Source organism: Amblyomma americanum, chromosome 3 (genome assembly GCF_052857255.1).
Source record: "Amblyomma americanum isolate KBUSLIRL-KWMA chromosome 3, ASM5285725v1, whole genome shotgun sequence".
Classification (NCBI taxonomy): domain Eukaryota; kingdom Metazoa; phylum Arthropoda; class Arachnida; order Ixodida; family Ixodidae; genus Amblyomma; species Amblyomma americanum.
Genome location: NC_135499.1, coordinates 184,561,280 through 184,587,271, shown reverse-complemented (window position 1 = coordinate 184,587,271; position 25,992 = coordinate 184,561,280). Strand labels below are relative to the sequence as shown.

Sequence of the window (25,992 nt, the reverse complement as noted above, 5' to 3'; positions counted from 1 at the left end):
AGAGTTACTATATAGGCAACTCTAGCGTCCGCAGCGCCCTCTGGCTCAGGTTGTCCCCCCTATTACAGTGCACCACTTTCGCGCGAATAAAAGTTGATTTCCAAAGTACAGCGTGAGAGGCTGACTGTTGAACACGCGGGGAGAAAGGCTGCTGCGATGGCAGAATGGTTTAAAGCAGCGGCAAGCAAAGCTGGTACTTTTGCACCGCCGCGGATTCGAATCCCGCTCGGGGACATATTAATTCGGCGCTCCCAAAATAAATTTCTGCAAGTTTGGAATGTTCCACCACTCCTCTGCTCTTGCATCTATAGATTGGAGACAATGTTATCTATTGCCAGGGCAATGTTTTATAACATTGTGGGGGTTCTTACCAGGCCGTTGAGCCGCCTTTGAGGTCTCGGCCGTTCTCACGCCGGTGCAGCGGAAATGCGAAATAAACACAACACGGAACAGGACGCTTTGTCCGGGGCCAAACGTTTGTTGGGTTCTCCCATAATCGCTGGCTGCTGGATCTACGACCCTTGCCATCTGGCTTGGTCGTGCGGCTGACGGGGCAAAATGGCGACAACAAAGGGGGAAGGGACGTAATCACCTGACGTCCTCTCACTTTCACGGCTCGCCGTCGTCTCTCCCGGCCACGGCCGGAACCCGCCGAACTCGGCGCACTTGCCCGTTGTCACTTTCTGCCAATCAGCGACCGCTTCGGCGGCGCGCGCTTGCGACCGATTTGAGGAAGGCGGCGGCGCAGCGCTCTTCGAGCTGACCTTCTGGCTACTCGCCCGTGAGGAAGGAGGAAAGGATCCGCTGTCCTGCGCGTCTCCACGGCGTGCCTCGCCGGCCAGGGAAGAATACGGCACTCCGAAACTCCCACAACATACCAAATTATTTCATCACCTCCATGGAGGCAGCATGCGCATATCTTCAAAAAAGTGCCATTTAAAGCATGCACGGCACCAAAACCTCTGGGGATTTCATGCTTTTACCTATCTTTGGAAAGAAGTGGGCGATATTTCTCACCAGGTCTTCATGCGAGGTGGACAAACAGGACACGCCAACGTCTGCTGCAGCAAAATGAGCTGCACCAATGGTTCATGTTCATATGGTGACACTACAAGGAAAGCACCATACAACTTGGCATGTTCATTTTTTAATAAACATAAACTTTGTCTGTAAATGCAAAGACACGAGATAAATTACACAAAAACAGAGGCAGGGCAAGGCAATTGTCAAAAACAAGGGCTGCTTTCTATTACAAAGTTTGTGTGTATAAATACATGTTGATGCATGAAGTGAGATCATGGGACATCATAATGCCTTCGGGAGAGTTCGGCTTTGCCTTCGTACACAAATTTCGGTGAGCAAAAGAATTCAGTCATTTCATGACACAACAAGCTAATCAACAAGCCAGAATTACACATTTGCTTCCGCAGACCACCATAATTTTCACTCTACAAATTCCGTGCATGCTGCACCAGTGCCGTTTTTTTTAAACTGCCAACGCAACCGCCTAACACAGGGCACACATTCCGACTACAACATGAGAATGATTCCTCCTGATTAAGACATTTGGTGCCTAGGCGGTCGTTCGTGCTTATTTACTAACTGCTCATGGAACTTATCTGGTCAGGTCACCAAGCAATACCTGTGTAGCCACACTGCACAAAACCTGGTTCCAGCAGCAACAATGGTAAAAGGGATTGTTATCGAACTTGGCTTGCTATCACACTATGCAAGGTATCCAAAAATGTGTTGTGCCCCTGATGGAAAGTGGCAGTGTTCCAATGAACAGGCAGGCGATGAAAAAAAATGGCAGTGTTTGCAGATGTGGTGAAGGGATGACAGTTTGCACTGGGAGCACGTACAGTGCTGCTGAAACTATTTCCCGTCTGTACTCGCATAAGGGCTTTTGTTTTTTTGACACGCCATATCAGTTCATCAGCAAAAAAATGCTGTGTGCCAGATTTTTTTAAACTGAGTTAATTGCAAGCAGCAGTTTCATAAACAAAAGGTGATAAGCTACTGCTGTGGGCACTTGCCGCATGGCATATGTCTAACAAGCAGTCCAGCAAATGCTATGTCTGGCAAACAGCCAAGGTTTGAACCAACGTATTTCATGATAGGGTGACTCGTCTTCACCAGCTACGCCATGCACCTCCAGCAAATGCTATGTCTGGCAAACAACCAAGGTTTGAACCAACGTATTTCATGATAGGGTGACTCATCTTCACCAGCTACGCCATGCACCTTTAGGAATGAACATCTAAAAGTAAGTCCTGCATTTTCTTTTTCTTTGTTTTGAGTGCAGCCCTTACTTGAGCATGTACGGTACTCAAGAGTGACCAGGACCACACAAAACAGGCAACCAACAAGCTCACTACACTCTGAACCTTGCTACGTGCTGCTCCTTCCGAGGACTTGGAAAACGTGCGCGCCACGGAGCCAAGCGAGCAGCCCTTCCATAAAAGGAGGGATATTATATTAATGGCTACTGCAGCAATAGTACATGCTTTTGCCATCTACATTAGCGAAGCCAGCCTTGGTACTTAATGCTCATAGTGCAAGTGCCAGATGCCAACTCGTGCGCTCTTTCAAAAGACTTCAGAACTTACCACACTGGATAAGACTGCGCCCAAGACTCTTCCTGTGCCTGCTCAATGCCAACGCCTTTCTTTTCAAGTTCACTCGGTTCAAAACAAACATTCACTTTTTCTCAATGAGTGCTCGTAACAAAAAAAAAAGACACCCTTCTGTGTGAATGCAGGACAACAGCCTTCCTCCCCACACTAGAGAGAATAAGTATCAAAAAAAAAAAAACTGAAATGTCCACAGGTTCTGAATGAGCAACAGCAGCATTTGTCCCCTCGGTGTCAAGTCTGCTATATACATGTGTAGTGCTGCTGCTGCTGAGGTGTGGGCAATGACCTTGACGGGGGCACTCTTCAGGCCAGCTGCTCAGGCCAGTGCAGTGGCTGACTGGGCGACTGTTCCAGCAGTCGTGGTATGGTACACGGACTCCCTGCCGACTGTCATGATGAACTTGATGGCGTTTGTGCCTGCATGCAAGAAGAAGGACACAAAAGTCTATCAATCACCAGTGCAGCCCTGCAAGTAGACTTGCCAGCTGTAGGGGACATAAGAGGGTTATGTATAAAAAGCATCCGGAACAAATTTTCCCAGACATGACTGTACGTCGCAGCGCGCTCACACCGCGCATGCGCAGTGGTGGCAGGTGTGATCTTCAAGATACGCCAAGTGCCAGTCGTTTGCGAGCGTTCATTCAGGCCAGATCATGTTTTTAGTGGCCCCCTGTCAAGTGACTGGGTGCAAGCACAAAATGCAGCGATGACTGGACAGCGGTGCGCCATCAAATTTCGTGTTGGACTGGGGAAATCAGGTACGGAGACGTTGGGCATGATTCGCCAAGTGTTCAAGAATGAAAGCATGCCACAAACTGCAGTTTGCAAGGCGCAGTTTGTTGGAACAGTCGAGCGTGTCTTTGCACGAAACTTCTGCTGCACTTTCACTCACTTCGTCGGGCTCATCTTTGAATAGAGGCTCATCGCGACCGTGCACCGCTGCCACGATGTCTTCGTCTGTGGCGGCTACTTCACACACAATGCCGTAGGAGTCTGCGGCGACGAGCTTATCTCGTACTGGTCCTTGAAACGCTGAATACAACCGTTCAGTGGGTTGAAACCATCATGCCCCAAAATGTTCACAAGGCACCTGGCCTTGGCTTGCAATATCGAGCAACTCACAGGAATGCTCTGTGCTCGGACCTCGCAAAACCGTTCAAACAAAACTGCGACATCTTTGTACTTTGACGCACGAATCCGCTTCCTTGCAAGCGACACGGAGTCTTCCTGCAGCTGTTGTCGCAACTTTTCGCTGTTCTTCCAAATAGCGGACACAGTAACGTCGGCGACACCGTACTTTGTTGCCACCGTAGCCTTTTTCAAACTGCTCTCGACGTCCCTCACAGTGCTCTGCTTGGTTTCGAGAGCTTGCAGTTTCCTGGCTTTTGGAGGAGCAGACGCCATCGGAACTGGACAGCCGAGACTTGCTGACGTTGTCAACTTTAGTGCTACACGCGACGACACATATCTCCTTAGGGGCTCAGGTGTGACAAGACGCTGCGGCACGCGCGCGTGGTACGACCAGCGATTGCAGCGTCATGCCGTGCGCCCGCCACCGCCTGCCGCCGCCGCTCCAGCATGCTCATCTGGCCGTGCCATCACGTGCTTTCAAGTTTTGTCCAATCAGTGTACCCAACGGAGGCGCATCGGAGAGTGAGAGGAAAAATGCCTGCTTTGCGACTTTTTTTTTTTTTCTATCCTCTCCTGCCTTCCGCCTTGCCTTGAACCACGCTGACAATGCACCCCGGCCCTGCCTGCTGCCCCTTCTTGTGTAATCTGGGAAGCACACTCCTCGCGCCCGCTGGTACCCATGGGCCCGTGCCGGTACACGGGCCGCCAGGCTTCCCAGAAACTGTACTATATGCGGTCTCTGGTTACGCGTTGCCGTGTATTAAGCGGTATGCCATACATTGAACTCTATGGGAAGTGAAGCGGTTGTCACAAAAAGCCGAATAGAATGCAGTCCTGCATTATAAGCAGTTACGTTATAAATGGTCTAAGCTGTATTTGTTCTCGGGCCTAAATTGCAAGCATATTACGCTGTTTCCTGCACTCAACATACGCATAACAGCAGGAATGTTGACGATCACTAGATGCACTCAGCGATAAGCCAAGAGAGTTTCATTTTCTCGTAGTTTCGTTTTCAGAGCTTCGTCGCCATCCTGCGATGACAGCAGCTATCGGCTGCTGCGCATATCAACCAGCCAGCCAAGTCTGCCGTTTAGAACAATGACTGCCGTGTCATTTCTCTTTGTTGTTTTTCAAAGGCATCTTGCCACTCAGGCATTAATGCGCGTTTCCCTCACTACCAATTGTGTGGCGTTTCCGTTCTTACATCCAGCGGGCCTTAACTGTGTGCTTGTAATGCGCTGTTCACAGTTTGAGCGGCGCCACATGCAAGAAAGCCCCAGCACTACCGCATCAAACACTGAAAGAAGCCGGTTTACCATTATAAAGCCGTTCTGGTTTCGACACTCCCGACTGCATTCACGAATTAAAGCATTTGATGGAACAGCGAAAAATTGCCATTGCCGCACAGTTTTTTTTAGGTATGGGGGGCGGGGGGGATGATTCGGATAATTCGGACGTATTTTTCACTCTCTTGGTTTTACTGTATATGTAGCAATATATGGCAGTGCAACCATCCTCAGCCTTCCAGATGCCTAACCAATACAATACCTCCTCATGCTTCACTAAGTGCTACTGAAGAAGCATGGCTTGTTACCGAGAGAAGAGACACACACGGACGAAGCTGGAACACAACTGATAGTTGGTGCATGCTTCACTTAGTGGGTTTGCAGCTAAGCATGCTTATTTCCACATAAATTAGTTTATAAATGGGCATTCTAAAAAAAAAGAAATGCAATACTACTCATAAGACACAGCATAAACAAGTAATGGCACAGTGCAATGCACTTTCCGGAGTGGTTCCTTCCACAATATGATGCAGCACCCCGTGTGCACTGGAGCTTTCACCTGCTGCAATCAATCTTTGAAAATGCAGACTGCATCATTTCCTCCCGAAAAATCAACAACATGCAACATTAACTCTGCTCAGACCTCATTCTCCCTTTCTCCAAAATGATAACAAAGAGCTGAAACCTGAACTGCTAAAGATGAGGTCATCCTTGTGTGTGATAACAAAGAGCTGAAATCTGGCTGAATTGCTAAAGATGAGGTCATCCTTGTGTGCCTTGCTTTTCCTTCGCCTTTGTCTATTTAACTGGTTTTCTCTTAAAAAGGCACAACGAAGAATATGGATTATGGTGGCCAACACTTGTCCTCTTTGCTGAAGTTGCATGCCATACAAGTCACCTGCCAAGCTATAGAATTCAACCAGTTTAAAAACAAGGAACTTCAAGGCAAGTGCGGTATTCCCTTGTAGAAAGGTATATTCAGCAGCCTCTGTGATTAGACCAAGACTACGTACAGGTTGCAGGGAGAAGTTGTCATAGACGTCCATGAGGTCTTCTATGGAGTACTCTTCGAGAACAACAAATCCTTCAAGGCGTGGGCTGAGGCGCCGGCTGCAGTCGAGGCAATGAACCACGTGTTTCTTGTCGACCTCTTTCACCAGAAGGATGTTGAACACCTCCACCTGAAACAAGCCTTGATTGATGAGCAGGTAGATTGCACCAAGGACCTAACTGTAGTGACTGCTAACTCAGAACTAAACTAGACGTGGTCTTCTTGAATAACAGCAAGCATCCTTAGGCTAAGTGTCTGTTACCTTGCGAGCAACATCTGGTACTCTTTTGTTATAAAGGAACAAGAAAAGGCAGAATATAGAAAAAGAAACAAGAAAGGAACCTCTAGAATGCTGTACTGTTACATATCTGTGCAGGCTCCTCTATGTTTGAACTAATGCAAGTGGGAAAAGATTGGGTGGTTTATGAGGGTTTAATGTCCCAAAGTGACTCAGGCTATGAGCGATGCCGTAATGAAGGGCTCTAGAAATTGCGACCACCTGGGGTTCTTTAACGTGCAGTGACATCACACAGTACACAGGCCTCTAGAATTTCGCCTCCATCGAAATTCGACCTCTGCATCCGGAATCTAACCCGCGTCTTTCGGGTCAGCAGCCGAGCACCATAACCACCGAGCCACTGTGGCAGCCGCAAGTGGAAGAAAAGAGTAAAATTTCACTGTCAATATAACTCTTAGAATCTAAAATTGTTGCTCTTGTTGTGCCACACAAGTGTTTCTTCAGTCAAGAGATCAAGGATGGCAGACTGCTGGGCAGACAAATGCAAACAAATGCTGGCTTTATCTTGCCAGCACACAAGAAGCAAGACCAAACAAAAGAATGAATAACCACTCACCTCACAGTTTGCGCAGTAGTGGGCAATTTCATTCTTGGCCCGCCCGTGCCAGCGAATCTCCTTGCCGAGCCCCTTGACGAACTCCACCACCACCTGGCAGTGCCTCAGAGTCCGAAGGAGGCAGTACCTACACAGAGGCCGCAGGGCCAGATGATATCATGAACAATGGCACAGTTTGCTGACAGTTCCTGAATGTAATCGTTTCACTCCACTTTTGCATAAACTCCACATGTTTCACTTGTCACTTCACTTCCGCTTTATAAAGTGTTTGTGACTTTAGCTTCCGTTTTTCATTTAATCACATCACAGCATGTTGCACATGTTCTGAAGCATGTATTGGCAACTTGCAGCACCCCATGTCCAGTGCTTGGGACAGTCCCTCCACTAAAATAGCACCTTAGTGTTGGACAAAGCATGCACAAGTCACAGTGTCTTATTTCAGCACACAAGAAATGTTAAGGCAGAGACTTGGGCAAGTTGGTACATCATACTTAACAAGGAAGAAGGAATACAGGAAGAAGGAAGGAAAAACACACTTTAGCACGCTGTGCCGTCGTGTTCTTTCTCATCCCGTGTTTCAGCGCTTTTTTCCTTATTTAATATGTAAAAAGTGCAACTGAAGGTGGTTACATTTTTTTGAACAACATTTTTTTGTCCATTTTTCTCTCCATAGCAGCGTCCCTCCAATTTTCTCCCCCTCCGGCTTCTCTTCTTCCTCCGGTTTTCTTTTTATCTTCTTCATCCATCTCTTATCTCTCTCGTGGCTTGGCTTGGCTTGGTATGGCGCAGCGGGGCTTGGTGCCATCCGCTCAAGCACTAAGCCAAGGCAAGCCAAGGCAAGCCAAGCCGCCTACAACTACAACAGGCTCTAGCTGCACGGTGGCTCAGGGTGGGCTCCCTTGATGGCTCTCACTGTAAAGCTATGTGCAAATGTGTCACATGGTAGCACAAGTATGAGCAGATGTTACTGAGTATGGAGGCTCACTTGATCAGTTCGAAGAGTTGTGGCTCGGAGACCTTGAGGTTGCGTGCCAGGTTCCAGGAGAGGTGGACCATGGGCACAATAGACTTGAAAGCCTGCAGCTTGTTCCATTCATACCGCTCAAGCCCCAGCCGGAACTGTGTGCCGTTCAGAGGCCCGACGTTCCACGCAATGTTGTTGCACCAGCCCACAGCCTGAACCCAGTGTACCGTGCCAGCATTCACCCACACAAGGTCTCCTGGGCGTTGCAAGAACCGATAGACCGGGATGCGTGCTGCCATGAGGTCCTCCATCAGAGGCCACCAAGATCCTGGATGCGAAAAAAAGAAGAGCAGGAAAGAAAACAAAAGACATTGCGTTACAAAGGGCCCTGATGGTTATAAATGATACACCTCAGCTGGAAAAAGCAGTGGCAGGGATCCAAATGTCTTCACATAGCATCCAGCTCCCCATTCTACAGCTCTGTTCAACAACTGAGGCTTCATCCCATAATCAGAGAATACAGTACTGCACCAGAATGAGGCATTCATGTGCAATGCAACAATATCTGCAACATGTTACTGAAGCACTGCAGTCTGTAAACCAGTACACTTATAGCTGGAGTCAGCTTTTTCTGGGCCAGCAAGGGATGCGAGTAGCGGGGCTGACTCATGCGTTGCAGTATACCGTATACGCTTAGTGTTACGACCTTTGTAGAGTTTCTTTAGCATGTGCTAAAGGGGGGGGGGGGGGGGGGGGGGGGGGGCATTTTATTTAGAGTGAACTTTTTATCGGGGGCCGGCCTGCGTATGGTGCTGGTCCGGGTGCTGACGTATACGTAGCAACATACACTATACCTATATTGCGCGTTATGACCTTTGTGGAGTTTTCTAAGTTGCGCTCGCGAAATCCCCGCGTAATTTGCGCACCCCCTTCATAGAGCCTTAATTTCTGAATAAAAAGTGTGCAAATTATGCGCGTAAATACAGTATTTTGTATCTCTCGGTGAAGAAAGATTTTCATACCACAATCCCATGATAACAAAATTTGCTGCAATGCCGGTCCGCATACTGTCTCCCATATTATGAATAACAGCATCAAAAAAGCGCTCAAATTGAGTAAACTGCCACAGTGCGCTTGCGTGGCTGCAGCGACGGTGTTGGCGCCTGGCAACCTTGCAGCCGTCACGACTTTAGCCACCTTTAACCGGCGCTAGCCACCCACCGTACCGCACAGCGCGTGCCCTCTGTGATCGGTTCCGCGGGACAGTGCTCGCAGAGGCCGTGCCTGGACGCAGCGACACCATCAGGGGGCGACACTAGACTGATCATCCTTAGGCCTGTGAAGCAGTGTGTGTGTGTGTGTGTGTGTGTGTGTGTGTGTGTGTGTGTGTGTGTGTGTGTGTGTGTGTGTGTGTGTGTGTGTGTGTGTGTGTGTGTGTGTGTGTGTGTGTGTGTGTGTGAGAGAGAGAGAGAGAGTGTGTGTGTGTGTGAGAGAGAGTGTGTGTGTGGTGTGTGTGCGTGCGTGCGTGCGTGCGTGTGCGCGCGTGCGTGCGTGTGTGTGTGTGTGTGTGTGTGTGTGTGTGTGTGTGTGTGTGTGTGTGTGTGTGTGTGTGTGTGTGTGTGTGTGTGTGTGTGTGTGTGTGTGTGTGTGTGTGTGTGTGTGTGTGTGTGTGTGTGTGTGTGTGCGTGTTTATGAGCAGCAGTTGGCATGTTTGCTCTTCAAAAGATGTCTCCGCCAGCCAAAAAATGAGATTTTTGTTGCTGCAAGAGAAGGCTGCCATCATTGCCCAAGCAGGAAAAGGCAGGAAAAAAAGGATGTCGTCGACGTGCAGCTCTCTGTCTACAATTTTGAAAAGTAAGGCAGCCATTCCCGGTGCACTTGAGAATGGTGCTCGAGCACAGCACAAAACAGTGACGGCTGCGGCATTCCCAGACGTCGACAAGGCGGTGTTTGCCTGGTTTTGTGAACAGCGCGCGAACAAAGTGCCTCTGTCTGGCAAAGTGCTGCAACAGAAGGCTCTGGGCTTCGCATGCGTGCTCGGGCATGAACAATTCAGAGCAATTGCTGGCTGAGCTGCTTTAAAGCCCGTCACGATATTGTGGCCAAAGTGATCTCGGGCGAAGCAGCAGGAGTGGACTTGGTGGCAACGTCGACGTGGTAGCTGACTGCCGAAGAAATCCTGGGGCAGTACGAACCCTCGGACGTGTACAATGCGGACGAAACGGGTTTATTCCATCAAATGCTGCATTCGAAGACCCTGGACCTGAAAGTTCGAAAATGCCATGGAAGGAAACACAGCACGCAGCGCGTGACAGTATTGTTGTGCTCTAATATGGAAGGCACTCACAAACTGCCGCTTCTTGACACTGGCCAGAGCAAGAAGCCCCGCTGCTTCGAGGGGAACTGCACACTGCCTGTCCAGTACACCTCAAACGGGAAGTCTTGGATGACCCGTTCAATATTTTCCAGATGGCTTGAGGCCTTCGATGCCGACATGAGAAAGGCAGGCAGGTCGGTGAGTCTTTTTTTAAACAACTGTACCGCCTATCACGTTGATACGGAGCTCACAAACGTGCACTTGTTTTTTTTCCCGCCCGGGTGCACTTCTGTTGTACAGCCGCTCGACTAAGGCGTCATATGAAGTGTGAAGTGCGCCTACAAAGAGAGGCTAATTAAGCGTCTCATACTTAATCTCCATCTCAAGCGTCCCACCGACGTGGACTTGTTCATGGTTCTTGAGATGATGGCCGCTGCATGGGTTGAGACGCCTCCGGCAGTGATTGAGCACTGTTTCAAGCATGAGGGCTTTGCCCCCACACAGCAGACGTCACGCGGGGACTCGGATTCAGAGTCACCAAGTGAAAACGTGCATGAAGACACTCTTCATGATGACTGTGCTGCCAGTGCAGTACCGCAATCGCTGGCCAATGCATGGGGTGCGCTTTGTGCCGTCGACAACCATGTTGTTCCAGGTGGCCTCAGTGTCCATCATTTTGTCCGCGCTGATGACGACGTAGTTGTTCATGAAGAAATGACTGATGAGGCTATGATCAGCAGAGTGCGCGGAACCGACGACACAGAGGACCAAGGTCCAAAACATGAGGAGAATGTAAGCCCGAAGAATGTGTTGACGCCTTCGACACGATCCAATCGTTTATAGGCGCACACAACGACGACGTGGCAATGGATCACTTCTTGCAAGGTGAAAGTAGAACTAAGAAGTTGCTGCAAGGCAAGGCTCGGCAAACCAAGCTAACCGACTTTTGGCAATAAATTTTCTTTTTGCGGGCTGTTTCCTATCTTTTCTGTCTCATTTTCGTGGCAACGAAATTCTCGTGAAAGCGAATTTTTTTGCTGTCCTCGGCTTATTTCGTTATTGCGGGTTTTCACTGTATATAGAGAATTAAAAAAAACTTGCTACACTTCTGCATTTTCTAATCTGAACTAGGATGAGTTTAAATGCAAACCTGCGACAACAGTACCTTAAAGGTGTTCAATTCACGTGCAAAAATGTTAAAATAAAACATTAACCGGACATTTCCCTTTGTGGTGACATGAATTTCAAGCTGACATGGAGCAAATTGGCCGGAGTGTTTAGTAACTCTGGGTACTAAACTTGCACGGCCATCCGTGGTTGCTTATATTTATTCATCCATCCACACAGACATGGATGTATCCACTGATGTGGAACACAATGTCGTCACAAATGACATTGAGTTCGGATCAATCAGTGGTCGGCATTTTGGCCAATCAGCGAGGCTTACTGTGATGATGTCATGCATGACACCACACCATTCTGAGCAACCAGTGTGGCTCGATATCATGATGCCATATGTGACGTAACTTTATTCTGACCAATAAATATGACGCGTTGCACCTGGTGTGTTACACATGACAAAACGCTGCATCAACAGGAAATGTGGCCTTAACAGCTCCCACTGCAAAATGCTTGTGTTCCCTTGGCTTTCTCAAATTTACCACGACACTTGTGCAATGCAAAGGAGGCGGCTGTTCTCTTGGCAAACTTCAGACGACATGATGAGAGCATGCAATGCCCAGGAAACATGCCAACTTGATGAGCAATACACACCATGGAGGTAGTTGATATTGTTTCGCTCGCAGAGTCCGTGTATGACGCCCCAGTACTCTTCTGGCGTAGCAAACCACTCACACTCCCCTGGGCCAATGTTGATGTTGACGGAGCAGAAGTTGTTGTTTTCCTGGTGGCCAGGAGTACGGCTGCCGGGAACCTGAGAGCAGATCAGGACTATGATCATTAACAACTACAAAAAATACAGTTATATTGATGCTGCAGCATTATCGTGAGCAAATGGTTGCGTCACTCCTCATGGGTGACATGGCTAAAACATCTGCAGCTGTCAACTGCCTGCAGTATTTCCATGGAAGGCCACGATCAAGGAGTCAAGGAAATAAAAAGGAAGCATGCTTGATGGCTGATGTACGTTTCCTCACAGACTCATGCACCTTCGCCACGGTTGGCGCTGGGCTGGTGCGAACAAGCAGCAAGTTTCCTGAATGTATCCCTACTATAAACACAGGGACAGGCCCACAGGGCTCAGAGTTTAAAGGCCAACTGCAACGAAAATAATCGATCCGTAAAATAGTTTTTTCTGGTTCTATGTCAAGCGAGAAACGTAAAAACAAGAGATGGAATTTGTAAGAGAAGTGAATTCGTCAGGATCCGCTTGCAAAAATCGCCATTTTTCAAACCGAAACTCGAAACTGGGCCACCATTATAAACTGCAAGAAATTACGCAGAAACAGACCACTCGGCCCATGGGGGTGTTGCTCGGCCCCATAGTGGTGGGGTTTCGAAAGCTCAATGCTTCCCAAATAAACCATAGCGAGCTGGTACGCGCTTCAAACATGCACCGTTAGGGACATGAACACGATAGTAAGAATTTACAGCGCTCCAAACGAACGCATACAAGAGGAGATCACTATTTGTTTTAGGGCTCCTGCTGTCATCCTGTCACAGAGGAGAAGGTGCTGCTAGTGCAAGTTTTGCACAAACCGTTTTTTCTGACCCAAACTGCGACAAATGGTGCATACTTTTCATTCATTTGAACTAAATCAGGCAAGGATTTCATCGGAAAACAACGTGGAAGAAAAGAAACACCCATATGCCGCCCAACGTGCACCATTTACCGTACTTCGGAAACGCATGCGACGTGAGCATTCGTGCGGTGTGCGCGTTCGTGCTGCTGACAGCCACACGGCGCTTCGGCATGTTAATCTTGCTTCAAATTTCGTAACATTTTTCCGCAGTACCACAGGAGGACTACAAAACCGCATTTCAGCCATCGACCTGATTTTCAATCCACACCGTCCGTAATCCGCTCATTCTCCAAGGGTCAGGCTTGAGGAAGGTTCTCTGTGGTCAGTGCCTATGTCATGTCCGGTAATTTGCATAACTGAGCTTTTTAAACGCTTATAACAACAGAACTGGCTACCCAAGAAGCGTATAACTTTGTCACAGTTAGTTCAACGACGTAAATAACATATTAAGAGGCAATCCAGCCAGAGCAAAATTTCGCTGCAGTTGGCCTTAAAACTTTTTTTAATGTGATAGCATTTAGACTGTCTTGCAAAAACCACCAGTTTTCTCTGCAACGAAATACCCCGATTAGTTGCGATGGCCGTAATGTCATCAGCAGCACCAAATTTGAAGATCTGAGCACTAGAATGTTCCAGTACCTTCCATTGGCTAATCACATGAGATTGTACTAAAGTGACCCATTCTTCCACTTCAATCCACTCACTAAACCTAACCAATCCACACTAGCCCACTCACTAACCCCCACTAATCCACTTTAATCCACTTTCCAGGGTGGTCTTACTTCCAAAATTTGAGGGGCCCTTTGGAATACTTAGGGGTGGGCCAACTTACAAATGCTATTGCATTTTCTTCTTAGAGAATGTGGTTAAGAAGGCCATTTTTTTGTTTTATTATGTGAACGAGCAATGCTGTCTTCTCAGAGTTCTTAGAAAGGGCTATTTACTAAAAGAAAAAAAAATCCCTGACCATATGAAATCAATCCAAACATGTAACCGCAGAAGACAACCAATCAAACCAGACCTCTTATTAGAGGCCAACTTATTAGCGGTCATTTTCTAGTTTTATGTCAAGAGGGAGTCCTAAAAACAAGAGATGGCATTTGTAATAGAAACGAATTTCCAAGAAATTTCGCGCAAAAATCGCCCTTTTTCAGACTGAAACACGAGAAAAAAGGAGGCCATTACTAACTGATGGAAATGAAGCCCCATACTGTGACGTTTCGGTGGCTGCTGGCTGCTGCCCATAGAAACTATAGAGTGAGTGGGCATGCAAGTACTGCAAGCAATATGAACACCAATCGCATGAATTTACAGCACTGGGAATGAACACCCGCAAACACAGACCACTCTTTGCTTCACGCCGTCTGCTTTCTTCCTTCCGTCACCGAGAAGTGGTGCTGCTGATAAACCTTTGCAAAAACTGTTTTTCAGCAGGAATCACCATAAATGACACAGACTATCGAGTCATTCTGACTGAACAGGGCAAGGACTCACCAAATTACCGAGTGAAGGAAATCTGATCACCATGCACAGTACAACTTTCACTGTTCGACGTACTTTGAAAATGCATGCAGCATGCATGTTTATGCCCTCGACACCTAGACAGCATTTTGGCATAGTATTGCACCAGAAATAACTTTACCACAGAACCAAACCTGGGACTTCCCAGTTGCTAGCCTCTAGCCTTTCACTCCGAGTCTTCGGTAATCCGTTCTCTCCCAATGGGTCCAGCCTGAAGAGAGCTCTCAATTTACTACATCTACATCATATCCGGTTACTTGTGTAATTATACAACATGCTGCCAGATGGATAGGTCCTCTACTATAGAGCTTTTTAAAAGCTTGTAACAATAGTACTAGTTTCCTAACAAGCATGGAACTTTGTCATGATTAGTTCCGTGACATATTGAGCATACTAAAAGGCATTCTAGTCAAACAAATTTCGTTGCCGTTGGCTTTTAAGAAGCTTGTCGGTCATGCGAATGTCATCCGATTAAAAGAAAACTGATGATATATGCACATAAATAAAATGTTCTACCTGGATGCTTATATAAACTGCAGCATACAGAATTTCACAAAATAAATGATACCTTTTAGGAGGCAACACTGCTTGACATACCCCTGCAACACAAAGCTGTTCACCTGAATTTTAACCATATTCATCCCACCATCATACAAATGAAACTTAGTACGCAACCTTCAATCCTGCCATTCACCGTGTGCACACCCCTGTGTGAGCACTGCAACAGCCTCACAGAAACGAGGAACTTGCCTTCATGTACAGCTGCACAGTGTTCATGCCGAGAATAGTGTGGCCCACGTGGCTGAGCATGTTGCCTGCAGATACCACCCGAGCAAAGGCAGGCAGCTTGGTTAGCTCCTGCAGCTGTGGGCGCCACTTGCGCTCGTCTGACAGATCCACATTGGTGCCGAACTTGATGGTCTTGAAGTGGGTGCTGCGTCGCCATCGCTTGCCACCAGCCGATGCTCGCGGCAGTGATGAGTTGGAGTCGCTGTCCGACTCCCGCTGCACACCTTGTGCCTTGTCTTGCTCCTCCTGTGGGCCAAGGGCGCTTCTGATTTAGTGCCAGCCACTCAATGCTGCAACGCCCAGTGTATCTAATACAGTGGTGAAAACCATTCCTGTGAACACAAGCTCGTGTCTTTTCAAGTGCACCGTGTCACTGAGGTGCCCCCGTGTCGCCTATCGCAGTGCGCTGTCGCCTGCTATGCATGTTCAATACCTGCAACACCTTCATTCATTACAGTTTAAAAATACAAGTGTTTCAATAGGGGCGGTGTTGGGGAATTGGTTTAGTTTGGTTTATTGGGGTTTCACTTCCCAAAGCCACTCATGCTATGCGAGACAGTAGTGGAGGGCTCCGGATAATTCTGACCATTTGGGGTTCGTGCACCGACACTGCACAGCACAGGGGCCTCTAGCATTCCGCCTCCATCAAAATGCGACTGCTGCGGCCGAAATCGGACCAGTCTTTCAGGTCAGCAGCTGAGCACCATAACCACCGAGCCAAAGTAACCACTCTGAGAAACTTCATGATATTGTGGAACTCACAGCATGAAGGTTAGTTACATCCTAGTTTTGACTGGGCATTTGCTCCCAGGTGACATCTTTTTACAGAAGCAAACGTGTAGGGCAGAGCACCCGTGAATACCTAAGCTCTAGAGCCAAGTGCAAATTCGGCAGGTTCAAGAAGGCACCTTACAAGCTTTTGAGAAAGTCCAGTACTTCCTTACCTGAGCCAGCTCATAAAAAATGCTGAGTTCTCAGCTAAGCACAAGAGAAAATGAACCAAGATTTTCATGAATAATCTCTTTTCAAGATAGCTCATCCTGACTACTGCCTCAACCCATGCCACTGCAAAACAGGCCCTTAAGGCAATAACCAATAGCTGCCAACCTTGAGGGATTCTTGGAATGAGGAAGCCTGGTACTGAGCATAGCGTGCAATGCTTGTGTGTGACCGGTGGCTCTCACACCGCCACACCATATTCCGCCGCTCTGCATCCCAGTTCTCGTCCGGCGACTGCATCAGCTGCAATCAAGCAAAAGCCAAGCAACCCATACTTATAAATGAAGCAGCGTTGTGAGCTTATCTTTATTAAGGTGTCATTGACCTGAAAAGTCCCGAGGCTGGTGCACCTTCCTTGTGTGTTGCTCAAGAATGCACACACATTTCTTGAGAGTGCAAGATCTTACAGTAAAACCTCGTTAATTCGAAGTCACTGGGAGTGCAAAAAAAAATTCGAATGAACCGACACAACAAAAAAATCGGGCCCAGACAAAATAAATTTTGTTCTGGGCATGAGCTGCCTTTATTGGACAAACTTTGCGATTACCATATACTGCCATGAAAAAATTCTACCCTCAATTCGTAGCTCTTGCTGGCCAAAAAAAGAGTTGACAGCAAGTAAAAATTGATAAATAATAACCCCCCCCCCCCCTCCCCCCCTGCTTCGAATTGCCACCTCATTCTGTTTTGTAGTTTCCCGTGGGATGGCATCTCGACGCACGCGTTACTCAAAGCAACAAACACGTAACGATGCAATCAAAAGGACAGCAGTCTTAAGCCAATAGTGAAAAAAAGCAAAAAACATGGCGCTCCACCCTACCTTCCACACTGGCGTGGGGTATGGTGGACAAGCAGCAAAACGAACTGCGAACAGTCCTGTAGTTTCAGATTCCGGCACAATGTAGGCCTCGAAGATTATCAGAAGTTTGCTCTCAAGCTGCCTACCGCTCATCAGAGGAAGCCACCAATTGAAATTTGCTATAGTGGAACCAATTTGCATATGAATTAATGCCTTTTTTTTTTTACACGTGGAGCCCCATGCGTCCAGCCGGGGACGGGCGCCGGCATGGCTGCATACCATCCGCCGCTCGTGCAATACAACCTTACTCTGCAAACAGGGCAGCTCCGCATATTGGTCGAACCCTCAACTTCAGGGGGATGTTTTCCTGAAGAAAGGTCGACTTATATGTCGCGGAACTTAAACTAATCAAGATAAGCCAAAAACTTAACCCTTTAAGAAACGGCACAGGCTGGAGTTGCACGCAGTCAACCCATCAAAGGCGCGGAGCAAGAATGAAAACGTCGTGGGCCAAGCACAGGCGCATGTTTCGGCCGCAGGCCATCACACAGACTGGTTTTTGTGCTGGCCAGCCAGAGCGCTTCACATATCAAGCATCAGCATTGCTCTGCAGCACTGCCTCATGGCTCTGAGGGGCTGTCACCAGTCTGTGACGAAACAGGGGCTGAGCATTCCAGCATTACACCCCCAGCTCTTCGAATTAAGGGCTAGTGCAGGCTGCCGCTTCGAATTAACTGACCAAATTATCCCGAATTTCGAATTAACTGAGTTCGAATCATTGAGGTTTTACTGTATACACTCAAGCTTGTTTCCGCTTCGCGAGTCTTCCAAAGAACCGACCTAATAAGTGTCTGTCGCAACAGCATTAGTTCTTTTTCATAGAATTTGCTTCTTTGCTTCTGAAGACAGGTTTGGTTTGGTTTATGAGGTTTAACGTTCCAAAGCAACTTGGTCTACGAGGGATGCCGTAGTGGAGGGCTCTGGATAATTTCGACCACCTGTGGTTCTTGATGCGCACTGTCATCGCACAGTGCACAGGTCTCAAGCATTTCGCCTCCAATGAAATGCAACCACCGTGGCCAGGATCAAACACACGTCTTTTGGGTCAGCAGCTGTGCACCATAACCATTGAACCACTGCCGGAGGCTCGCTTCTGAAAGCTCCTTAAGCTAGATTTCTCAGTGTTTTTAGCCAAAGGGAAGCCCAACGGCTTACTAAAATCCTTTCCTTCCTGAGATGGATGCAAAAAATGCCATGGGGATGCACAGTTACTCAACATATACCCAAATTAAATTGATAATGACTGGCTGTGCAATGAAACAATCTGCTCTAATTAATTACTGAAGAATTAGTCCCAAAATAAAGCGGATAAAGGCAAAGGAGCTTGGAGGACACAAAAACCACTGAGAGTCTGATAACCCATGCTCTAAAGCATTTACGCTAAACAGAAGAAGAGCCTACCACAAGAGTCAACCTTAGCGGCATCATGTGCTTGCAATGTGTGCAACAACAGGCATAATTATTAAGGAGGAACACGGCTTTGAAATCCTAAAAAAAAATTGCCAAGAAATATATTAAAAAAAATCTTTTGCATCTGCTTGTATGTCTCGTTTTTTATGCTGTCCGGATATTTCATAGCTAAAACAGACTGGGAAGTACTCTAAAGAGTTGTTCCGTGAACCATGGTAGCTCTGCATTGCGGGGAAATGCTCAAACAATGGGCATTTTTCCTGTGTTACGGTTTTCTGTCTAAATACACAACTTAAGAAGCAGATTTCCCCACGACTGTTTTATCAGTGTTGAACCCGTTCGTTTAGTCTCACTCTTTTTTTTTTCAAATTTGTGAATTTTATATTTTTTGTATAAAATTTTATGCTCCCTCTAGATATGTGAATGAAAGCTGCATTGCAAAAATTCAAAACAAAAATTTATGATTTGTGAAAAGAAAATTCAAGGAATGCTTTGACCTGTAGCATGCCAGTAGGAATGCAATGAATGTTGAACCAGCCTTCTACCACATCATCACCACACTTTGCAGCTGTTTCACATGATTCAGAGGAAAATACATGTTAGAAAAAAATATCCTCAAGATATAACAGTGAAACTTTGTGAGAGCAGTAGTCAAAAAATTATTTTTAATTTTCTCAAAAGAGTCATGCAAGTACATCAAGAAATAAATTTTTTTTTCTGAAATCCGCATCCCTCCTGAAGCAAGAAACACCATAATATATGTTTTCTCTTTCACACAGCTATCGAGCATTAAGTGACTAAAAGCTGCTGTGAACATCAGCAGAATCATTATTTTTGTCCAGCTGCTGTGCTCTTACGTCCCACTAGCTACGATGCATATGCGCTAGGGCAAATTTGCCTGCTGGGGCCGAAATGGGGAGAACAAACGCTCGAGCTCTCACCTGCGTGCGAACCTCTATCGTATGGTCCGGGTTGGCTTCCACCAGTGTTTTGGTAGAGAAGAGGCCAAGGTCTGGAAAAGCACAATCTCATTCTCAGCTGCTGTCTGTCTTTTTTTTTTTTTTCTATCAGCATGCATACAGGGCTGTTTATTTATGTAGTTAATTCATTGCTGTCATTATGAAAAATTTCTTTAAAGCGGTCAACAATGGAGCAAGAAGACCACACGTGACACAAACGAAAAGAGACCAGATAAGCACCCAGTTTCAACTCAATACAACTCGGCACCCTTCTTGTTAGTGTCATGTCTGCCCTTCTTGCACAGCTGTTTACCGTGAATGTTCACCAACTAGCTCAACTATCAGCATAAATACTTTTTTACACATTGGATAAATAGAACACATGCCACGTCATATTCAGGTTATCCTGGCATGCAGTCTTTCTCCAACCAAATAATATAGAGCAGCTGGTGGAGTGGAGGGGGGAAGGGGGCTTTTGCTAAGGTTAGGAACGCACCCAGTTTGAGGACATTGGCCATGTTCCGGATCACTGCAATGGGGTGCGCCACACAGAACTCCTGCAGCTGCGGAGAGAAGGCCTGCTTCTTGTTCTCCAGCTGCAACCAAAAGTAAGGGGCAACATCCACTTAGCACCTAGTCAACACAACCAGTTTCCGATGTCAAAAAAAGAAAACAGAAGGGAATGCCAAATAACCAATCGTGCTTATTGTCCCCCTGAGCTTTAACAACATTCACCTGTTTCTCTTCCTTTTACAGCGTCCGAAAGTTCCGTAGACACTTCCATAGACACAGAATCTTAAGGGAGGATGTGGGTCTGAATATTTCTAGAGTGGCGCGGCCAGAAAACAAAGCATGGGCTTTGAAATGACGTTCCACTTCATGCAATCACAATTCCGGAACTGCATTTCCGGATCCACATTCTTTCGTTTGACACCTTCCAAGATGGCATCAGAGAAGCACAGCCAATGCTGCAGCCATTTTACCGTGACACGACTTCCCGTGACTTAATAAGTGCACACAGACTTCAGGTCTCGTTATCTCTGTGATTTTACAAATACAGTCTCTGCCTTACAAGCTTTTTCTCTTGCTTGCCTTGGGCAATTGAAATGAACCTGGTATTAATTTATCTGGAAGGAGTAAAGCTGTGCGGTGATGCTTTCCTTACTGGCTTTTGCATTAAACAGAAAATTTAATCAGTTGCTCTCTTAAATTACTAGCCAACCCATTTTGTATGTTCTATTCAAAGGTTTTTTACTAATGTATATTCACGGCGGCAAGTGTAAAAACAGCGTCACTGCACAAAGTGCACCTTGGGTGATGCAGTTCGGTCAATTTTTCAAATAATTTATAAACATTTTTGACTAATTGCCTGCAGTGAAAAGCCCAATTAAAATCACAAACTCCTTATAACTCAAATTCTAATGTGCTATTAGAACTCTAATTGAATGTTCAGGCTTTAAATAAAAAAAGAACTAATTTTAATAACTCCACTATAAATAAAAAAAAGTGTTAAGAACCACATTCACCTTCAATACTGTACTTACCTTATGACTCATTTGAGTTTACTATCGTTATTTCTCATGTCTTATTCCCCTCTGTAATGCTTTTTTCCAGTTCGGGGGTTAAAAAAATAATAGGATTAAAAGAGATGAAGAAAGGTGCAGCCACTTACAAATACACTTGGTGTCTGAGGCAGCAGCTGTTCTTTGGTGGGTGGAGGCGATGGAGGATCCGGCGGTCGTGGGGGCGTTGGATCGTCCGAGAGCAAACTGAGGGGAAAGGCACCCCCCTGACGTGCCACTTCCGCGCAACCTTCCAGCACTTCCGCCGCCGACATGGCAATAGACAGTGCTGGCTTGCTCTGTCCTGGCAGCAGCCGCTCTGCCAGGCCACTCTGCGCAAAAAGCAGTGTCTTGTGTCAGTTTCCCAGCACAGGTCCAAGAGAAAAGCGGTGACCTTAGTACGACGATACCACATCCAAAGCTATGACAAAGGAGAATATTGTCACGGACTAGAAGGCGACGAAGTGGGCAGTGGCGCGTGCAGGAGCGCTTGTGCCAGGCCGTCCGCCATTAAATCATGCCATAGCCACCTGTCATGTCATACTGTATACATTGGCTTGGCGTCCCGCCACATTTGATGTTAGGTGCAGGTCATCATCGCCATCCTGGCCCCAGAGCTTCGGCGCCCTGTGTCTGCTGTAGTAATTGGCCGTGTGTACCTGGTCTGCACCGCCAAGCTGTGCCCTCGCCCGCCAGACCAGAATTGGCCTCGTTGCTCACCCCTGCCCCGTCCTCCCGCGCCAACCAGAAGACACGACAAAATGATGATCATGCCGTGATCAGACCCTATGACTGCACTGACCCAAGAAGCCACCTTCAAGTAAGAACACCGTCCCCCCTGGCTGTGCCGTTCAGTGCGTCCATGGGCCTCAACCGTGGCCTCCTGGCGACTTGTGGCCTGAAAGCTTCATGGGCCAGCGCTCACCCGGTCATCATCTCATCCACCGTGGTGGCAAGCCCTTCATCTTCTCTCCTATGTTCATCCCTTCTGCCATGCCCATTGTCATGTCCTGCGTTTCATCACCACTGCCGTTCTTCTAGTTCGCGCGACTAGGGACGATCGCTCGGTAGCCCCAGGTTGTGTCAAAGACTAGAAGACGACAAAGTGGTCAGTGACGTGGACGGGAGTGCTCGCGCCAAACTGTCCACCATTAAATCACGCCATAGCCATCTGTCATGTCGTACTGCATTCATCGGCTTGCCATCACGTAACAATATCTTGACCAGCTTCCAGTATGCTATGATAGTGCTCGGCTGGGCGCACATGTGCAATGCTATGATCATTTTATGGGTCGGTTTCACAACCATCCTGTATTAGATGCCCCACAACAGTGGAGACACACTAGATTTACTAGGCAACACTGCCGCTTGTCAAATTTAAAGTGCTCTACAAACTCACTAAGCAGCAAGCTGCTTGCAAGATGAGAATGGAGAAGACTCAAGGCCTCAATAACTAAAGAACTGCACTATATACCATCTGCAAGCCAAGCATTTAAAAAGCTGCAGCAGCTGAGGCAGGTGCATTATCACAGAGCCATATTAATTAGCTTCACTTCATTTTTCACATGCATTAATTTGGGTCAAAAAGTGTCTTTCCGAACAATGTGCACAACTTGGAATTTGTGTCCCATAAAAACGCTCCTTTCAAGAATTTGTGGCGACAGAGGCAGAACAATTATTAAAGAGGCACCTGAACGAATTCTTTACAGCAGACTCTGCAACAACAAACACACAACTAAGCACTTTGCTGCCTTGTTGCTGCAACCAGGTCAGCGAACCACAAAGCACAAATGTCAGCGAACCACAAAGAAATCTCACCAAAAGCACTGAATGGGGAGCTTCAAAGGTTTGTTTTAGTAACATCTGTTTCTTGCTGTGCCCAAGAACGAATGCTTGGCTAGTTGACACGAGTTAGCTTGAGCTGAATCAGTAAAGCAAATGTGTTCTCAGCCATACACAAAAGTAGAAGAGACTTCTCAAGATTAAACAACAAATCCCACCATAAAGATCGGCACATAGGGCTCTGTTCAATTGGATTATAATTGCCTTCTGTGGAACCCATACCTTAAGAGCATCTTTGGACTCTTCGGCTCCGCCCTTGGGTGCTGTGCCATCCTCTGGTGCAGCACTCGGCACTCCTGCTTCACCTAGCCGGGGCGTGTCGAGCAGGTCTGGCCCCGTCAAATGGGCCAGGATATCCTCAGCCAGGCTTGACGCCCCCTCCTTGCTGCTCTGCGACAACAGCAGCTGCAGGTCCTGGTCACTTAGAGGTGCCACAGGAGCCAGATTTCGGCCCTGAAAATGGCCAGGCCAGGCAAGGCGAATTAACAAGGCTGTAACACTGCTCTTGATTCTTTGCCAGACACTCAGATGAATAAGGCATAGCATCACAGCACAGTAAGTGGCATAGTATTAGATCTCTCTTATCAAGCATAGCGGAAAAATTGTACAGAAGAACACGAAAACCATTTTCCTGTCTTTTTTTTTTTTCCAAAGTAGAATCTGCCAACCTTCAATCCCTAAGAGACCATCCAAAGCAAACTATACTTCGCCACGAACCTGATGCAACAATGCAAAGACTGCAAAGGCTGGCGGCCCCATGAAGATCACATGTCTATAGATGGCACATTCTGAACGGCATCTAAAGGCCCACAGGAGCCTTGTAATTTTGGGCCACATGATAACTTTGTTATTGACCAGAATTTGAGCACAGGTAGTAGGCAGGTAGGCACACTTAAAGATTAAAATCAGAAGAATGTTTCTTGAGGCACAGGAGTTACAGAATGCCTAATACACACATATTTGTATAGAGCATCAAAAAAAGATGACGTGGCACAAACTCTACATAGTGCTAACAGCGATAGTTTTGAGAGCCTTTTTTATCATTCCGTATTTCTTGACACAATGTCTTTCCATTGCTCCTGATAACTGCTGCAGACAGAACACTAGCCCTGCAGATGTTCTGGCATACCTCAAGGATTAACCAAGTGGTTCACTTGAAATGTATGCTAGCCAAAAGTGCTACATACAAAGTTGCTTAATGAAGAAAAAGGCTTTGTGCACAGTGCAGTGCTGCATGACAGGAAACACCCAGTTAGCATTCAATCAAAACCCTCTTTCTCCAAGCAATCAACTCACTGAACAGCAGCCAAGCCTTCCTCTTGATGAAGCAGACTTATGGCACCTTTATGATTGTGACATGAGCGCAAGGACAATCTAAACTACGGCATGAAAAGTAGGCATTCCATATTATGTGGATCACAGAGCAGCTACACTTCTTTGTCAAATATACACAGGCCAATCAATATGCATGCCTGTGCTCCTGACTCCAAACCTTGTAGTTCGGCTTTCACTGCATGCACAGAGCTCTGATGCCAGCTTCTCCACATGGCTTTGACTTGCTCTGGTAATATGTGCAGTGGCATGCATACTTTTGACAAAGGCTGAGGAATGCAGCACATGCCCACACAGGCTATAAACAGTTCCATCAGCAAGATTTTTGCCGGTTAAACCAGTTTGCATGGATTGGCACGGCACAGACTACCTGCGGTTGCATGACACGGTAGTTGGCTGGAGTAGTGCCCTGTCCAACTTGAGGTGGTGCATAGCCATTGGCCCTCTGGCTGCCGGGCATGGCATACGGGGTCCCATATGGGCGAGGGGGCGCAGCAAAGGCCCCAGCAACCTGCTGCACCTGCTGCGCTTGCTGCTGCACTTGTTGCTGTGCCTGCTGCTGCCTCTGGAAATGGAGAGATGAGCATTAGCCTCAAAAAGACACAGGCACACATGCAGTTAAGGGAGAAGAAAGGTTTCCTTTTCCTCTTTCAGCCAGTCACTGGCTTTAGCATGCATAGTAGACAAGCAAGTGTGTGTGGGGAAACATCTACAGAAGACAAAAATAAAGAGAGAAAAAAAAGTTAAAATACTGAAAAGAGCAAGATATGCATCAAACTAAGCCTTGCAAGAAAGGAGTTCACATATAACTTGACACACAATTGACAATTACTAAAGCAAAGTGTACAAGATGAGTGATGCATCCATAATAGAAAAGGGCTTTTTGCAATGCAGCAACATAAAAAGTAACATACTACATGCCACTTTTTGGTACAGTGCTCATTTTTCACCCATCCCCTTCACTGGTTTCATGCAAAGCCTGCCTGGTCTAAAATCAACAAAGGACAATAGATAGCCGATGACTCCTGCATAGGTTCATGGGTAGCTAAGTAGGAAACACTGAAAGAGAAACTGAAGTAAATTTGCGACTGTATGTTGTAGAAGGTGTACAGCACATTCCTAGGCATTTTAGTTATGCTTAAAAGCTCTGATTTGCGTATGAAATGTCCAAACAAAAGAAAAAGCAAGTCAACTAGGCCATTACTGGGATTAACTACTGCGTGTGCAGAAAGTCAATCTGGTGATGCTGGGTCCATCATGTCGGCTTAGGAACACACTGACGGTGCTAGTTAAAACACAACACCAAGCCAAAGCATGCTGATGGACGTAATTAGTCATGCTATAAGAGTGGGAAATACAAATGGTGTTAACTGATGGTGCTTCCAATAAGCTCCACTGAAGCCTACTATGTGGATACATCTTTCTCCGAGATTGTCAATAAATACAAATAATAAACACCCTATATACTCGTGTAAGGGCCACATTTTTTTTTCAGTGGTTTTGACAGGGTGCGGCCCTTACACAGAACCTGCATTTTTCCATAAAATTTTTCCAAGTGCAGTGGAGCCCCGATTATGTGTACTTTTTTTTTATGCTGAGGCACACACTTTTATGAGAATTACCGCAGTCCTGCAGAATCTTTCAGATACATAGTTTCAAATACAACTTTTGGCATGGAATAAATCCTTTGTGAACTCCCGACAGATGAGACTGAATCC

At 46.8% G+C, this 25,992-nt stretch overlaps 1 protein-coding gene across 6 annotated transcripts in view; it reads right to left on the bottom strand.

Annotated features, from left to right (window-relative positions):
• Window positions 1-1,131: 1,131 nt before the first annotated feature.
• Utx (Utx histone demethylase) overlaps window positions 1,132-25,992 on the bottom strand; it is a 105,584-nt gene continuing 80,723 nt past the window's right edge. For 3 of the 6 annotated variants that reach the window (XM_077659155.1, XM_077659157.1, XM_077659158.1), the window contains 12 exons: window positions 24,642-24,839; window positions 23,165-23,395; window positions 21,211-21,432; window positions 20,035-20,134; window positions 19,521-19,591; window positions 16,419-16,553; window positions 15,273-15,557; window positions 12,013-12,172; window positions 7,944-8,250; window positions 6,959-7,085; window positions 6,067-6,234; window positions 1,132-3,053 (listed from right to left, as the gene is read on the bottom strand). In XM_077659155.1, the coding sequence (XP_077515281.1) occupies window positions 3,027-3,053; window positions 6,067-6,234; window positions 6,959-7,085; window positions 7,944-8,250; window positions 12,013-12,172; window positions 15,273-15,557; window positions 16,419-16,553; window positions 19,521-19,591; window positions 20,035-20,134; window positions 21,211-21,432; window positions 23,165-23,395; window positions 24,642-24,839 (2,031 nt within the window). In that variant the 3' untranslated portion in view covers window positions 1,132-3,026. The remainder of the gene's footprint in view (window positions 3,054-6,066; window positions 6,235-6,958; window positions 7,086-7,943; window positions 8,251-12,012; window positions 12,173-15,272; window positions 15,558-16,418; window positions 16,554-19,520; window positions 19,592-20,034; window positions 20,135-21,210; window positions 21,433-23,164; window positions 23,396-24,641; window positions 24,840-25,992) is intronic. The other 3 variants (XM_077659156.1, XM_077659159.1, XM_077659160.1) reach the window with 1 other exon arrangement.